The sequence below is a fragment of the Penicillium vulpinum genome, assembly GCF_028829585.1.
Source record: "Penicillium vulpinum strain IBT 29486 chromosome Unknown utg000003l_segment0_segment0, whole genome shotgun sequence".
NCBI lineage: Eukaryota > Fungi > Ascomycota > Eurotiomycetes > Eurotiales > Aspergillaceae > Penicillium > Penicillium vulpinum.
In genome coordinates, this window is record NW_026643243.1 from 5,526,571 (window position 1) to 5,543,403 (window position 16,833).

At 48.2% G+C, this 16,833-nt stretch overlaps 5 protein-coding genes across 5 annotated transcripts; 2 read left to right on the forward strand and 3 right to left on the reverse strand.

The window, feature by feature from the left end:
• Nucleotides 1–486: 486 nt before the first annotated feature.
• On the forward strand, nt 487–2,366 carry N7479_007140 (ENTH domain-containing protein; the record flags this gene model as incomplete). Its single annotated transcript, XM_057254834.1, has 5 exons — nt 487–568; nt 672–703; nt 796–875; nt 940–1,021; nt 1,089–2,366. The coding sequence occupies 5 exons, from the start codon at nt 487–489 to the stop codon at nt 2,364–2,366; spliced, it is 1,554 nt and encodes a 517-aa protein (XP_057108696.1).
• A 1,423-nt stretch (nt 2,367–3,789) lies between these two features.
• N7479_007141 (uncharacterized protein) lies at nt 3,790–4,029 on the reverse strand (the record flags this gene model as incomplete). The annotated part of the gene is made up of 2 exons (XM_057254835.1): nt 3,790–3,972; nt 4,018–4,029. 2 exons carry the CDS (start codon nt 4,027–4,029, stop codon nt 3,790–3,792), a joined length of 195 nt encoding a protein of 64 aa, XP_057108697.1.
• Nucleotides 4,030–4,208: 179 nt separating this feature from the next.
• Nucleotides 4,209–5,522, reverse strand: N7479_007142 (adaptor protein NBP2; the record flags this gene model as incomplete). Its single annotated transcript, XM_057254836.1, has 1 exon — nt 4,209–5,522. The coding sequence occupies one exon, from the start codon at nt 5,520–5,522 to the stop codon at nt 4,209–4,211; it is 1,314 nt and encodes a 437-aa protein (XP_057108698.1).
• Nucleotides 5,523–6,791: 1,269 nt separating this feature from the next.
• N7479_007143 (uncharacterized protein) lies at nt 6,792–7,838 on the reverse strand (the record flags this gene model as incomplete). Its single annotated transcript, XM_057254837.1, has 1 exon — nt 6,792–7,838. One exon carries the CDS (start codon nt 7,836–7,838, stop codon nt 6,792–6,794), a length of 1,047 nt encoding a protein of 348 aa, XP_057108699.1.
• Nucleotides 7,839–12,037: 4,199 nt separating this feature from the next.
• hmg1 (HMG-CoA reductase) lies at nt 12,038–15,559 on the forward strand (the record flags this gene model as incomplete). The annotated part of the gene is made up of 3 exons (XM_057254838.1): nt 12,038–12,373; nt 12,445–15,158; nt 15,223–15,559. 3 exons carry the CDS (start codon nt 12,038–12,040, stop codon nt 15,557–15,559), a joined length of 3,387 nt encoding a protein of 1,128 aa, XP_057108700.1.
• Nucleotides 15,560–16,833: the final 1,274 nt, after the last annotated feature.

Below are 16,833 nucleotides of genomic sequence, written 5' to 3' on the forward strand. Positions count from 1 at the left end.
GACTTGATGAGGGATGAACTGGGTACACATTCTTATTGATATTATTATTTTCTGTCTTTTTTTTTCTCTCTTTTCTTTTTGTCTTTTGTTTAAGATACCATGGGTATTTTGTTGATTTCGATAGCGATAGCGTTCGGTCTATACGGGCGAATAACATGTACACAGTATGATACCATTCAGTATCAATTGCAAACCAATTCAATTTTCCAGAAAACTCTTCAAGTAGAAAGTAAAAAATTAAGTAGCATAATCGTTCCCATCCGAAGTATACAAGGCTTGGTCAGGGGTTACCACGTGACGTGGCGCATTCAATCGGGTTGCCAGATGGAAACCGGGCATCTTCCCCCCTCCAACTGTCCACTTTAGTCCTCAGGGATTTCTGGTTCTTTTTGTGCTCGGCTTCCAATTGCCTGTGCTGCTATTATCTTTTCTCTCGGATCCTCGTTTCCCCATACTTGTCCGGACGACTAGCAGTCGACCCTCACCATGGACTTCTCCAACCTCAAAGATCAGGTCAGCAACTTGACCTTGTATGACCTCAAGGCTGGTGTTCGCAAGGTACAGAATGGTAAGTTCAAATCCCGCTTGGTCCGAGTTCGTTATGAACAAAGCCGAATTGACTTGCATGTGTCTTGCAATCTGCGGAGACTGATTTGACTGTTCCGTCATAGCTGTCATGAACTATACCGAGATGGAATCCAAGGTTCGTATACAATCGCCCACCTATGCGCAAAGCAACACGATTTTGCTAGGTGAAATGAAAGGATTGTGCGATACAAAGCTTACGCAAGTCAGGTCCGGGAAGCTACAAACAATGAACCCTGGGGTGCCTCGACCACGTTGATGCAGGACATCGCCAATGGAACGCACAACTAGTCAGTCCATATTGCCTGAACTTACCCGTACCAATGCGCATGCGCTGACCTTCCCTTGATTCAGCCAATTACTGAATGAGATCATGCCCCTTATCTACAAGCGATTCACCGACAAGGCTGCAGAGGAATGGCGACAGATCTATAAGGTACGAGAAGCATGATTATATATGCGGATGTGCTATGGCTAAACCTATTTTTTCCCCCAAATCATAGAGCCTCCAGCTCCTCGAATTCCTTGTTAAGAACGGTTCCGAACGAGTCGTCGATGATGCACGATCCCACATGTCGTTGATTCGGATGCTGCGGCAGTTCCACTACATTGATGCGAACGGGAAGGACCAGGGTATCAATGTGCGCAACCGGTCATCCGAGCTCGTGAAATTGCTAGGTGATGTGGATCAAATTCGGACCGAAAGAAAGAAGGCCAAGAACAACCGCAACAAGTTCAGTGGCTTCGAAGGTGGTATGGGTGCCGGTATGTCCAGCTCAGGCTCGGGCCGTTATGGAGGCTTTGGTAGCGAGAGTATGGGGTACGGTGGATACAGCGGAGGTGTCTATGGCGACGGTGGCGGCTTTGGCGGAGAATCTGGCGGGCAAGCTGGCATCGACTTCCAGGACAGTGGACACCGGTCCAACCGCTTCGAAGAATATGACGAGTATGACGAGGGAGATGCCCCAGCACGCTCGCGTGAGCCTGCTGCCCGGGCGAAGCCCCAGGCAAAGAAGCCTGAGCCAGCTCCTGCGCCTGTAGCGGACCTCTTTGACTTTGGCGACGACGAGCCTGTCACTACCACAGCTTCTACCTCGACCGGCAAGCAACCCGCCAGCAATGCTCTCAATATGCTTGACCCATCCCCGGTCGACGACGACGACTTCGACGACTTCCAGTCCGCAACCCCGGCTACCCAGCCTACTCAGTCGTCAAACTTCGCCATCCCCCCTCCAGCTTCCACTGCCAGCACAAGTTCAAACACCCAATTCGTTGCGCCCCAGCCAATCTCGGCCTCTCAGGGTGCCAACATCAACGGGCTGGTTGGATTCAAATCGGCCACCCCCACCCCTTCTTCCAGCGGGAAGGCTACTCCTCTTTCGCAGATGGCCCCGATTCAACAGCAGAGGCCCACTGGGTACCAAGCTGCTACACCCAACTACTTCACCTCCGTCAGCGTGCCCCAACATTCTGGCTCCTCTCACTCAGCCAGCTCCTCCATGGCTTCACCCTCAATCACAGCGAACAAGCCAGCTTCAGCAGCAGCCAAGAAGCCCTCGGGTGACGTCTTCGGCTCGCTGTGGTCGACCGCCAGCGCCAGCGCTGGCATCCAGAAGTCCAACACCGGCACAAACAAGGGCCCTAATCTTGCCAGCATGGCCAAGGAAAAAGCCAGCGCTGGCATCTGGGGCGCCCCAGCTCCCTCCAGTACCGCCTCCACACCCAGCCAGCCCCAGCAAAAGCAACAGTCTAGCTCGGCCTTTGACGATCTGCTTGGTTGATCAGCTAGCAAGGCAATTCCTCACCGCTCTCCTTCTTTTCCCCCTGAGTCCATGCTCGCTTCTTCAATTTGCGATATGTGGCCATGATTTTAGCATTCAGAATTCCAGATTTGACTTGGTCTTTTTTTTTCATTCTTCCTTTTTCTGTTGTTCTTGTACACTCCATTGCATTATCATTTGTGCAGTTTCCCCGTTGGCTTCCTACCTAGTTATATCTGCACTATAGCAGAACAGGTTGCTAAAATTTCGCCACCCCACTTCACGTAAAATCCTGTCATATGTCACGATCTCTTCTATATACGCGTTTCCAGAGCCGGAAATTCCGGTCTTCGCATATTTGGTGTTTTGCTAGTGGCGCTAAAAAGCAAACTGTCCATTTATCACTGAAGAATGATATATCGATTGCTTGATCTATCGGTAGTATCGCGGTATTTAGATATATTAGGGCCTCTTCACTGCTCATGCTTTTATGTTGTTTACGCTTTGTTTTCTGGCTTTCTTGTTGATACGACCCTGATATGCCTGGCTAGTTTTTTGTATGTGCTCTGTTCCGCAACGAGGACAGGTACTAAGGGGCCAAAGGTCGGTATCTTCATATACCACACCCATACAGCCCCGCCCCTCTCTCCTTTTTGCAACAGAGTTTCTTGTTTTTGTGGATTTGGCTAACTAAACAGCAGGTATGGAGTTGCCGGTTTCGATGAAGGGACTCACTTTTCTAAGTCCTCCACCTAGATGCCTGGCTAGTTTGTCTATGTAGTTTTGATACTTGGTTTTCTTTTGCCTATTCGAGGACTTTGATATCCGGTCCATTTGACGGGAGATTATATTGGAGGCATTGCGTTTTACGTTTATTTTGGATACCTATAGTTTGAATATCTTTTAGATTCAAAACCGAGGCTCAATTCCATGCCCCATCCATCAATAGCTAATGGACGGCTCACTACACATGTAGTTTTCTGTGAGGTAAGCTATAAATATGTTGTAGGTAGAGGTGAATGCCTGGCCTTTTTGCACGGTTTGTCTCATAGTAAATCAGCTGGAATACACTGGCATTCGATGAAGCCATGTAGACATATTGATCGGGGGTTAAACATGGGATATCTTATGATAGTGGTAACTGAATAGATGGAATAGGCATTATGCTGATGCTCATTGATGCTGGTATAACGCCTGCGCTGGAAGGGAACTAAATACAGGGGAGGGAAGACGACGGGGAGTTAATAAGAGGCATTGTGGGGAAGACAGAACAGATAAGACGACAATATGGCAAAAAGAACTTGGGGTATGTAGTAAAAGAAGGATTCTCAATCCTCTTCAGTCCCAGGTTATGTTTCCCCAACGTGCATGATTAGAAGACATAAATTGGAATCGTGAAGAAGGGATGATATACGTTAATAAAGAGGAACTTGCGGTGGGTAATTCATCGCGGGAAGATGGGCTGAATAAAAGGCTGGACAAAAAGAGGAGGGTTTATATCTGACGAAATCGTCCGAAGGGGAAGGTGGTTCAAGGGGCAAAAAGAAAAAAGACATTTGAGATGGAGCTCTGAAAGGTCTCGGAGATTAGGTGGTTCGGGTTTTGCGGGTGATCCACCAAGGAGGTGCTGATTGAGTGTTCATCAATGAAACAGCTCACATAGCCAGCCAACTGCGTGTTTCATGCCTGAGGTCTCCCAAGTCACTGACAGGACAGTAGAGGATGCCAAGCTTTGTTGATCGTTGTCAAGGTTTCATGGCGGGTGCAACTTGAAACAGACAGCCAATCTCTCCTCGTGCACGGAGCACCGCCAAGATTTTGCATGGATCGAACAAAGCCATTCAGGGCCGACATACAATTGGATCAGGTCGTGATCGGCGTGGTAGAGCGCTTGTCGGCACCCTCGGTCGCTTTACCGGTCGAGATCCCAGTATCCGGCGCAGATTGAGACGCATGAGATGCATCTGCGCCTTCCATTGGGGCGGCAGCTGGGGTATTACCGTTGGTGGCTTTGTCCTCAGACTGAGCATTCACATCAAATGAAGGCTGCCCTACCTGAGTAGGCGTAGATAGTTGATCAGACTCGGTGGAGTCTAGACTGATGTCTGCGGCCCCGGTGATCTCAGGGTTCGGTTCCCCATTCAGCGACGTCAAACCTCCTTCGATATCTCGGAGGAGACGCACAAACTCCTCCGGGACAAGGCCATTCTCCCCTGTCTTGGGATCTTCTGCAACCAGCCAGCCCTGGCCATGCCGGTATGAAACATAAATCACTTGCCCCTCGGTAAGAGGCAGTTCGTTCTCATGCTCTCGTGTAAAGTCAAAGAGTGCAACAGCTTTTCCATGCATCTCTTCATCTGGGCAGCCAACCGCAAACTGATAATCTCTGGAGTACCGGTTCTCACCGGGGGTTTCATCTTCGGACTCAAAGCCAGGGTCATGTCCATTACCCTGCTGACCACCCGTGGCGCTGTATCCCATGATTGAATACCGTCCTTCATTTGCTGGATATGTCACATACTCACCACCTGGTCCATCATTTGACGCGTCTCCATCATTTACATAATAAGTCTCGCTGCCATCGGCGTTAATCCCAACGAGCATCCCGCGATCATTGTTCCCTGCATGGCCAGTTCCAGACATGACTCTCTCATCTACAAGACCATTCATGTCGGATGTCTTCTTGCGATGACGCGAGGTCACAACTGGGCTATGCAGGTCCTCATCCTCGCTGTATGGCGGTCCATCTCCAAATGACATGGCTGGCAACTGTTGATGGACATAGCTAATTTGAGGTTCTATGCCCGATTGGGCTGTTGACCATCCCCGCGACATATCCCACGAAGGTGGTGGATCGGAGAGACGCCGATGTTCACTCGCCGGTGTGGAGACCCCGGAGGCGCGAGGAGGGGGAGGCCCATAATGGAGAGGGTGAGTAGATGGGTAGGCGAAGTCTCGCACAAGCGCATATGGAAGGCTGGTATGGAAAATGGGGAAGACATGGGAGCCTGGGCGCGATCGATTTTGTGATGCAAGCGAGACATTGGAATAAGTGGAGAGCCGATCCTTCGGATGCGTCGATGACCTTTTCACCGTCCCATCAGTGAGGATGGGTGGTAAGACCGAAAGATTATTTGTGGACAGAATGTTCTGCGATGATGTGGGAGAGGACATCATGGTTGACATGGAGAAAGACCCAGAATTGGGTTCGGAATGAGGAATAACGGGGCGGATCTCAGTAAAGGAAATGTGGGGTGGCTCATCGGTCGCGTGGTTGGCGCTCTAGTTTCGCATTGCGATTGACGCAGTCCAAGTTATTGAAATTTGGAGTCGCAACCAGCGGGTGTCCCTTCGGATTAAACAAGGAAGGTATATCTTGTGATCGGAGACCGAAGAGATACCGAGTTCAGGTACGATGTAGCAAGCGCCAAGGTCGTAAGGGGCCAAAAACGATATTGGGCTCGTCTGATTCAAACCAGGGGTAGCCTTTAGAAGGTCAAGCGTTTCGAGCAAAAAAAAAGGATGTTTATCCTAGGGGGCTCCGGTTTGGTGGACGGTGAATGGGTGGGTAATCGGCAAACGACACGAGGGGGGGGGGGGCAAATGTGGCCCGAGTGGAACGCCGAACCGCGACGGGGAGGACCTCACGATGGGATGACAACGATTGAGAAAAACCCAGCGGATTTGCAAGGTTTGCGTAGTAGAATATCCGTTCAAAGTGGGATTGGCGAAATCGAGACCGCTGTTCTAGCCGTTTGTCCCGCGATCTCGAGGGCAGGGAATTGCTAAATATAGCAGAAAACTGCAGAAAGGGCTAATGTCAGATATAAGTGTAACAGAGGCACAGCGCTTATGCGGGAAAGAATGTGCAAATCGCACAGCGACAAGGATTAAGCCAAGGCCACATGGGAAATGGGGAAATTTGAGGAGAAATAGACTGAGTGAATGCTCGGATATTGCCATACCTGTCTAGGTTGTAGGTTGAACTGGTATAATGATCAGCGCGTAGTTGGTTTTTGGGGTCGGAGAGGGGCTGTTTGTTGTTGGACAATATGATTTATGGAGATGGAATGTATCAAAGGAAGCAGCAGGAATCAGCCAATATGCAAGGCAGCCGCTCAAGAGTCACAGAGTTGGCTGTGTGAATGGGTGAAGCTTGAACCCGTCGATAAGTCACGTGCTGACCAACATTAGCGTGTTTCAAGTCTGGTTTCGTCTATTCCCGTTTGGGACTAAAGGGGTTTATATGGGATTGTTATGTTGTATGCCTTCATCTTCGCTTATATTACTTGCAAAGCATATCATTTACATACATATCTAGGGTATCTGATATATTGATTTAGTTTTTAGGCTGATTAGCTTACAATGGAACAAAAGGGTTGTCATTTCATTCAGATTTTCAGTTACATTGTCCTATCTAGGATGTTTTGGTCTTTGAACTCCACTTTACGTGGGTTGACTCCCAGGCACAAATACAGTGCTTGTGCTGATCTCCCAATCTGTCACTGTCACTGTTTTAGGTTCAACCCCTGTCATAGCTACCGATGTGACAAAAGTTGTTGGCTGGGAGGAAGTGGTCGGCTGAGAAGATACCTGAGAGGATACCTGTGATGGTACCTGTGAAGATATTGGACTGCCAAGTGCATCGAACTGTGAAGGGATTGCAGCATTGTTGAGATCTTGGTCAATATCATAGTCACTCTTGATTGCCTGCTTGGTGACTATGTTCACCAAATCCACATCCATACAAGTTGTGTATATCTCGGCCTTTCCATTAGGATATGTGAGATCAACACTTGCAGCGGTGGGCCAGTCCCACACCCAATAAATTGTGTAAGGCTTTCCGCTGGGAGCGTTTGAGGGCAGTTGAATATCCTGCTGACACCAGAGGTCTGCTCCCATCTGCGGATCTGCTGTGTGGGTGTACTTCGCTCGTCGAGTCCCTGAGATTTCCCCCGAATTGACCTGGTAGCAACGGCCATCGTCGTAGTTCTGTACTGACAGGAGCACCCCCCGTCCATCACCTCCAGTGCCATCTTGGGTCCAGGCTCCATGGACATCGAGGAATTTCTCGCCTGTCTTGGGCTCAGTGGTGCCATATACATAAACAGTTCCTCGATTCGCGGGCTTTCCGGGCTGGGTTTGAGGAAGTGTGACATGGCCGTTCTCTTGGTAGCGAAGAGCAATCGCCGCCCCAGCGCTGGCTTGGAGCCGAGGGCTTCCCTCGGACTGAGTCTGATCCTGCTGGGTGTCCTTGCACATCTTGTCGGTTGGCAGAATCTCAGTCACATTTGCCCTTGTGTTGGGAGGAATCAAGTAGGTCATGGCGGTGTCGCTAAAGCCCGATGTCGTGCGCAAGTAGTTCCCTCGGGCATATCCTGGAGTGCCGACAAAAGTTCCATTTGGTGCAATGACGGTGAGCTCTTCCACCCAAGAATGAGCTTGTGTCGGAGTGTATAGAGCAAGAAGTGTTATCAATACGATGATCAACATTGCGATAGCGGTTGTAGATATGTAGGGCTCGAGGTCAAAGAATGTAAGAATGAGATTTTGTGAACTTGAAAAGGACGGCGGCCGGCGGCGTCAATTCGAGTAGATATTGCAGTATTGCTTTCTTTGAGCATAGAGATATGGAGCAGAAGTAGGGTTGTTTAAGCGGGAAGTGCCGTATTTATTGAGTCTAGAAGATCGATGAAGTGACCAGGTCGAAGGCTGCAACAATGGGCTTTGTCGAGATGAATAGGATCATTGGGATGATTGACCTGTGACAATAGATGTGAATAGACAATGGGCTGTCAATCTTTCACCAAACACCCCCAGGCCGCAACGAAAATAAGGATAAGAAAGGTTAGAAAAGTTTCAAGGGAGTCTGTTACACATAAAGAAACCATTGTCTGATTTGAAGTCTTCGCGTCTAATTGGAGAGGCTCTAGAACCTGACACCAAACCATCATCATAACAATAAATCCTCTTAATAGACCGAGATACAAGCCCAATGCTCTTGGGGGCTTCTAGACAAAGTAGGGAATGATTGGATGGGAAGGCTCAGTTCTCGGGAGATATTTAGAGCCATGGGATATTTTGAGACATGCTTGGTTCCGCTCCTGGCGCGTAACTGTTGCAGTTGCATGACTCTAGGTGTTTGATCTTCCAAGCTTGCAAGCTTGCAAGTAGTATGTCGCGAGTGTGCAGGTCGAATGGCTCAGCCAGCACGCTCATTGGCTGATTGGGACCCCTGGGCGCTTCGCCGTCAGAGTCGAAATTAACAAAAGACAAACCCCTTGAATCTCTGAAAGAGAAAGAGAAAGCCAAAAAGGGTCCTATTTAGCGCTTTAATTTCCTGAAGATTGCTCTGTTTGCATTTTTCAATTTCACCTGGTCACCTGCCACATAGGGAATCCACAGAATACTTAACTTAATGATACCTCTAATTTTGAACAATTTATAGATTTGTCACAATAAATAATCAGACTTTCTCCCTTAGTCCCTTCTGCTATTTTAAGATTGTTTCTCCTATCCTCGTATTTCCAATCCAAACATTGGAAAGACTGCAAGATGATTCCTCTGACGTTCCGGAATGGCCATCTCGCCATGCTTCACTTTGGCGACCATTCTCGCAAATGAAAGCGCGAAAGCGCAATACTATCAATCGTCATCTCCATTAGGCCAACATTTAGCAGGGAATATACTGGTGTTTTCTCGTTGTGGTCGTTGTTCGAGGCTTCTAACAAACGATTTGTTGTAGTAAAACTGAACTTGCTTCCTGGGCGCCTCTACAACGGCACTTCAATATTGGATGTGTTGTACACAATTATATCAATAGACCGGTTGTCTGAAAGGACATTGTAATTATTGGCATTATTATTCTTATATACTGAAGTATATAGTTGGCTAAAAGCGGTTTGAACACTGTTAATGTGCGATATATGCGGCACAGACTTGGAAGCAATAGTGACAGTTACTATTAGTTACTATTAATCTCCGGATCCTCGCGTAGAGAACCCACTAACCTACCTTTGCTCCTCGCAAAGTTGTCATGTCATCGTTTGCTTTTTCGGTTTCTATATTTTGCTAGCGTCTACTCAAAATCTGAACTGCCTCATCTCCACTTAGGAGTAATTTCTACAATTGCATTGTTGTCGAGTTGAAGATAGACCAAAGAGAATTCTGAAATTTTTCTTTGGCTGAGAATGATGATAAGATGATTCATTTGAACTTCGTACCTGTTTAGAATTTGTTATCTATCAGAGGTATATGTATCCCACCGTAGATAATTGCGCCATCCTTGAGCCAAAAACCTCCTATCCGTTGATATAGATGCAGCTTACTCCCCATCTGGTCCCAATGTTTGCGATCCTCGTAGGTCCCCTGCTAGATACATAGACAAGCTAACGAGAACCGGGTACTTGCTAGGTAATGTCTTCCGATCCCCTGTACAGTTTAGAGTTCATTAACTACCGACCATGGCTTAGCTAGGTACCATTATCGACAAGCCTGGCTATTTTTTTACGGAAATTGGGCAGCCTTTGCTTGTAATAATTCAGGCTGTTACAACGCCCTCTGAAGCTGCCGATAGACCCACTCTGGTGTTGCTCGTACCGCCAGGTCGTTCGGTGCTTGTTTCGAAAGATTCTTTTACATGCTTACTTTGCATACCCCATCAGCTCGACTCACCGGGATGACCCTTGAGCTATCATCACCGGTGTCATTTTCGCTGAAATCCGAGAGGATATGCTGTCTGCCCCAGGCAGAGCCTGACATTGCAGTCTACTTACACAATTGCAAACACGTTGACCAAAATACCGCAAATGCCAAGACAGTAGAATGGGACCCAGACGAGTTTCCTGAGAACATTACATCCCCGCTGTCAACATCTCGGGAGATGTCGCCCTTGATTCATCGGAGCAAAATGGAAACTACGAGGTGGGATGGGAAGGATCCACGCTAGATATGGTCGTACATATGATCTCTTTAAAGGCAATGGGGGAATCATAATCACTCCGTCTCTATAGCACCAACGAGCGCTCCCCGGTGTAAGATACATGCGCAGTAAGCAGCCACTTGGGGGCTGTCCAAGTGCAGAAGCCCGGAGTTCCCGAGCCTATGGACTTATATAATGCTTAGTGAGTGCCTCCAGGGCTATGTGGACGCTTATACTCAGCCCTGGAGTGATCAACAATAAGTGAGCACTAAAACGGAGCGGGAAAGCCTAAGGCGCCTGAAAATTCGCAGCAAATTTCGGAGCACTCGGGATTTACAGAGTAAACGATCTTATCTTTTTCACCCTTTTCGCTTGGCAAGCTCGGTTACCGAGCTTAATATGGATATATGGAGTCTGCACCGGGTCAATCCGAGATGATGATTTGACTCAAGAGTTATCAGATTTTTATCTGATTTCTCCGGAGCTCCACCAGGTGGATTCTTTTTTAGCATGGACTCGCAGATTGGATGCTCACTACCTCTTTCGAGTTTCCTCTTCAGACTAAGGGTAATGTGGCTGACGTGGACGGAAGAAAACCCTCAATTTGAATACATACTGAACGAAACGAGTGGAGTCGCTGATCGTTTATTCGATTTTCTATCACGTAAAGTCGTCGAGATCGGAGGAATATATATGAAAATATCCTACAAGGGTTTTTAAGAGACGTCATTCAATTCCCATTTCACTTATATTGCACAACATGGCAAGGTTGTATGCTGTGTCCCATGACTATAAAGGGATCGACATGCATAAGAACAAAGAGATAAACAAATGTCTGTCCAATAGTACTAGTTAACTAATAACTCCAGATTCCTTTGGGGATCGTAGGTATTTCCTAGGGTAAGTAATATTATTTACTCCGTAGTTCAATCTGTACTTTGTATTGCCACTGAAAATTTTCTTCTAAGGGGTCTCTGTATATTAAAACCTGTCAAGTTCACTTCAAATCTTGATACTTCACTTTATATTCGTATAAATATTCGAATATCCTTCAATTATCACTACATATATTCAAGCCACTATATGCACATTCTGTATTGAATATTGCAGCCTGCATCCTATCTAGGCAACCCTGGGTTATCCCTTTTCTCAATGTCAGCTTGACTCGGGGATCCGGTTTATCGGTCTTATTATTGTTCTTCCCATTCTTCTCACCCCCTCTTAATCTATATATATATATATATTATTTTTATTCCCTTTCTCTTTATAAAATACCATACAACATATGTTGTACATCCTTTATAACTTGGAATAAATTACCTCGCACGAAACCCGATTCCCCACTGGATGGCTTGGCGACCCGTTGTCGGCGATACTTAATTCCAGCGGTCTCGGGCAACTATTATTTTACCTTCAGGGGGGCCCTTACTTTTTTTTCCCTTTACGACCTCCAATTCCAAGGGCTGTGCCTTGAGTTTCTTTATCTCTCCCCTCGGTATGTGCTCTTTTTGTCCGGATATTTGGGGCTCTAACTAAGAGAACAAATGAATAGCTCGGAACTGCCCAGTACCTGAATACTGACTTGTGCAGCCCACATGCGGTCATACAATTAGATCTTAATTTCAAAGATTTCCCCCTCTGCATTGGTTTTGGTGTAAAACATCACTCCACGACGGCTTTCCTCGCAGGTTCTGGTCCTTGCGGACCGTCTTAAAAACTTCCTCAGCGCCTTCAACAGACGTCCTCACCGCTTCCTTCGCGACCCGTCACCATGGCTACCTCGTTTATCTCTAAACGCCTTCGCTCAACCGAGGAAGAGCGCGAAACCCAACCCAGCTGGATCAGACGTCAGATTGTGTCGGGCCTCCAGTCCATCTCCCGCCGGGCCTGTGTGCACCCTATTCACACACTCGTAGCCATTGCCATCCTTGCTAGTACCACCTACGTGGGTCTCCTCGAAGGCAGTCTGCTTGATACCTCTAAAGATCCCCGAGGTGTCGCGGGACAGGTTGATACCGATTCCCTTCTTCAGGGAAGCCGCAATCTGCGACTAGGAGAATCAACTTCGTGGAAGTGGCAGGCAGAAGACGCCTGGACTGACTCCCAGGTGAGCCCGTTCCCCCCTCCTCCTTTCTTCTTGTGCGCCGAGAAAGAAATACTGACTCAATCAAATATTAGACCGAAAAACCTGCTGCCCACCACCTGGCTCTGACAACCCTCATCTTCCCCGATTCCACCAACTCTGATTCAACTGCCCCCGCAGCTGAAGATATCCCGATCCCTGCCAATGTCTCCGCCAACTCGGTCCCGTACACCCCGAACCTCTTCTCGCAATTCACTCATGACGCCTCTCTGGTTTACACCGTGCCTTTTGACCAAGTCTCAGAACTTCTGAGAGCTGTGCAGGAGATTCCCACCCCCTCCACGGACGAGGATGAGGAGGAATCTAAGAAATGGATCATGCGAGCTGCTCGGGGCCCGGTATATGGATCTCGCAGAGCTGTAAAGCTCTGGATTGCAGATGCATGGAACTCCTTTGTGGATCTGATCAAGCACGCGGAAACCATTGACATTGTTATCATGGCTCTTGGCTACCTCTCGATGCACCTGAGCTTCGTTTCACTTTTCTTCTCGATGCGACGATTGGGCTCCAACTTTTGGCTTGCGGCTACCGTGCTCCTTTCTGGCTCCTTTGCATTCCTTTTTGGTCTACACGTAACTACTAAGCTTGGTGTGCCTATTAACCTCCTCCTGCTGTCTGAAGGTCTTCCATTTTTGGTTGTCACCATTGGATTCGAGAAGCCAATTATGTTCACTCGGGCTGTTCTGAAAGCTTCTGTGGACAATCGCCGACCTCGTCCCGGTGCTGCCCCTCGCCCGCTGGCATCGAGCACACCAAGATCCATCCAGGACTCTATTGCAGCTGCGATCAAGGACCAAGGTTTCGAGATCGTTCAGCACTACTGCATTGAGATCGGTTTGTTGGCTTTGGGTGCGGCCTCTGGCGTACAAGGTGGACTCCAGCAGTTCTGCTTCCTCGCAGCCTTGATCTTGTTCTTTGACTGCGTGCTACTCTTCACCTTCTACACCACCATTCTCTGCATCAAGCTCGAAATTACTCGGATTAAGCGCCACGTGGCGCTACGCAAGGCTTTGGAAGAGGATGGCATTACCCACAGTGTTGCTGAGAATGTTGCTTCTAGCAACGACTGGCCTAGCGCGGGATCTGGCGAGGCGGAAACTAGCATTTTTGGTCGCAAGATCAAGTCTAGCAACGTGCGCCGGTTCAAGATTATCATGGTTGGTGGTCTGATCTTGATCAACGTTGTGAACATGTCAGCCATTCCTTTCCGGAATACTGGCAATGGTGGCCTGCTCTCCCGTTTCTCCAGCGTCTTCGCCCCTACCCCCATTGATCCTTTCAAGGTGGCAGAGAATGGCCTGGACAGTATATATGTGGCTGCCAAGAGCCAGAAGCAGGAGACTATTGTTACCATCCTTTCGCCGATCAAGTACAAGTTGGAATATCCCTCCATTCACTATGCAGCCCTTAGCGATTCTGGTTCCTTTGATATCGAGTACACCGATCAGTTCTTGGATGCCGTGGGTGGCAAGGTTCTCGAGAGTCTGCTCAAGAGCGTTGAAGACCCTATTATTAGCAAGTGGATCATCGCCGCTTTGACTCTTAGCATCATCCTTAACGGCTATCTTTTCAATGCTGCCCGTTGGAGTATCAAGGATCCCGAGACTGCCCCCGCCCCTCCCGCAGAACCTGTGGTCGCACCGAAGGTCTACCCCAAGTTTGAACCAAATGAACAACAGTCAACCAGAACACCCGAAGAATGCGAGGCTCTGCTCAAAGAAAAGCGTGCGCCCATGCTTACCGATGAGGAATTGGTCGATCTTTCCCTCCGTGGAAAGCTTCCGGGCTACGCGCTGGAGAAGTCTATGGAGGATGAGAACTTGATGAGTCGTGTTGATGCGTTTACTCGTGCCGTGAAGATCCGCAGATCTGTGGTGTCCCGGACTCCTGCTACCGCTGCTATCACTTCCGTTTTGGAAAACTCTAAGCTCCCATACAAGGATTACAACTATGGCCTTGTCCACGGTGCTTGCTGTGAAAACGTTATTGGTTACTTGCCCCTTCCTCTTGGTGTCGCTGGCCCTCTCAATATCGACGGACAAAACTACTTCATCCCCATGGCCACTACCGAAGGTGTCTTGGTGGCTAGCACGAGTCGTGGCTCCAAGGCAATTAACGCCGGTGGCGGTGCAGTGACTGTTCTGACCGGTGATGGTATGACTCGTGGTCCTTGTGTGACTTTCCCAACCTTGGCCCGGGCTGCCGCTGCTAAGGTTTGGATCGATTCCGAGGAAGGCCGGAGTATCATGATGGCGGCTTTCAACTCGACCAGTCGCTTTGCTCGTCTCCAGAGTCTTAAGACTGCTCTTGCCGGAACTTACCTGTACATTCGCTTCAAGACTACCACTGGTGATGCCATGGGTATGAACATGATCTCTAAGGGTTGTGAGAAGGCGCTGGACGTTATGCACAAGGAGTGTGGCTTCGAGGACATGTCTATTATCTCGCTTTCCGGTAACTTCTGCACAGATAAGAAGTCCGCTGCGATCAACTGGACTGATGGCCGTGGTAAGTCCGTCGTGGCAGAGGCTATCATTCCTGGTGATGTTGTCAAGAGTGTCCTTAAGAGCAGCGTCGACGCACTGGTTGAGCTGAACATCAGCAAGAACTTGATCGGAAGTGCGATGGCGGGCAGCTTGGGTGGTTTCAACGCCCATGCTTCCAACATTGTGTCTGCCATTTTCCTGGCCACTGGTCAGGATCCTGCCCAGAACGTTGAAAGCAGCAGTTGTATCACAACCATGAAGAAGTAAGTTTTCCTTAGCATCCATCACTTTCGACCTTTGAGATTCTAACAAGAATTTCCCCAACAGCAACAATGGCAACCTCCAGATCGCTGTGTCTATGCCTTCCATTGAGGTGGGCACCATCGGCGGTGGCACTATCCTTGAAGCTCAAGGTGCTATGCTTGACCTCCTGGGTGTCCGCGGTGCTCACTCGACATCCCCCGGCGAAAACGCCCGCCAGTTGTCTCGTATCATTGCCGCCTCCGTTCTTGCCGGTGAGCTCAGCCTGTGCTCCGCGCTCGCCGCGGGCCATCTTGTCAAGGCACACATGGCCCACAACCGTAGTGCAGCCCCCACACGGTCCTCAACCCCCGTCTCTTCTGCCGTCAGCGCCACCCGTGGCCTTTCCATGACCTCCAAATAAACGATGACATGACCAGCTTCTCCTGGCCCGCAGCTGTGGGCCAATGTAAATGTGTGACCACGGCCCATGATTCTCCCGATTCGATTCTCCCGATACCATTCACTTTCAATGCAGACCCTGAGAGGTAGCCATCGCCTTGTTTTTGACCCTGCATCATAATGGGAGACCCTCTCAACTGGCCCGGAATGATTTCCCAATACTGCCCTGTCCGGACACCGGATTGCGTCGGTAATTGACACTTTTGTTCCTGTCAGCGGATCGGCAGGATCTAAATGAGGCCTAATGAAGGCATCCCATTGGGAGCCCTAGAACCAACGCTTCAAAGCATTCATGCGGGTATTGAAGCCGTTGTTCTATGTGTACTTAACTGTTTCGGTGTGTTTTTTTTCTTTACACTTCCATAGATATGACCGAAAGAATTTATTTGTTTTTCAAGCCGTCAGTTCTCAAATAATACGAAGTGGGACTTCGATAGGTACAACATGTATACACGGTGTACAAAATTATGGGGCAGGCAAGGGTCTAGAAGTGTTCACTCCTTTCTTTTCATTTGCTTCTATTGGTTTTGATAGAAGATATTTCAATGTAAATATTGAATATCTTGTCAAATCTCTTGATATTAATCTATTTGATATGATCATAGTTATACAAAAGTACATACATTGCAGTACATATATACCGAAGTATCCCTTGGAAATACATAGACAGACCTCCCAAAGCCCCTGGCTTGTCCACGGGGCCTTGGCAGGAGAAGGTATCGAATACAAGTATCGTCTGCTCAACTATTACTTACATTGTAGTATAATAATATTATTAAACATTAGGGGAATAATGCTCTGTTCTAGGGTTACTCAGAGAGCCAAGTAAATTACAAAAACACAAAAAGAAAGCAAAAAAAAAAAATAGCTTCATCAGATCTGAGATCATATCCTCACGCATAAATCCCTGTAGATGCATAGTACATGTAACTGAATACACTGCACAGTGCTGTAAGGGAAGAGTACTGACGGGTATTGTCCGTAAGGGACGTCCGGAAGTTCAACTACACTAAAAACCACTCGCACTTTTGATTTGTCCCTTTCCCCCTTCAATATCAGCCCAGTCCTTCACTCTTTCGGATCTGGTACTTTCGCTCGATTATTATTTCCAAGGTTCCCGACACTTTACGAATCACCTAGCGAATCACGGCTCTTCACCTGTCATCGGCTCCATTGTCTCAGATTGGAATCTTGGTGGAGAAATACGGGGGATTGTCTTTCGTAACGAAGTGAATG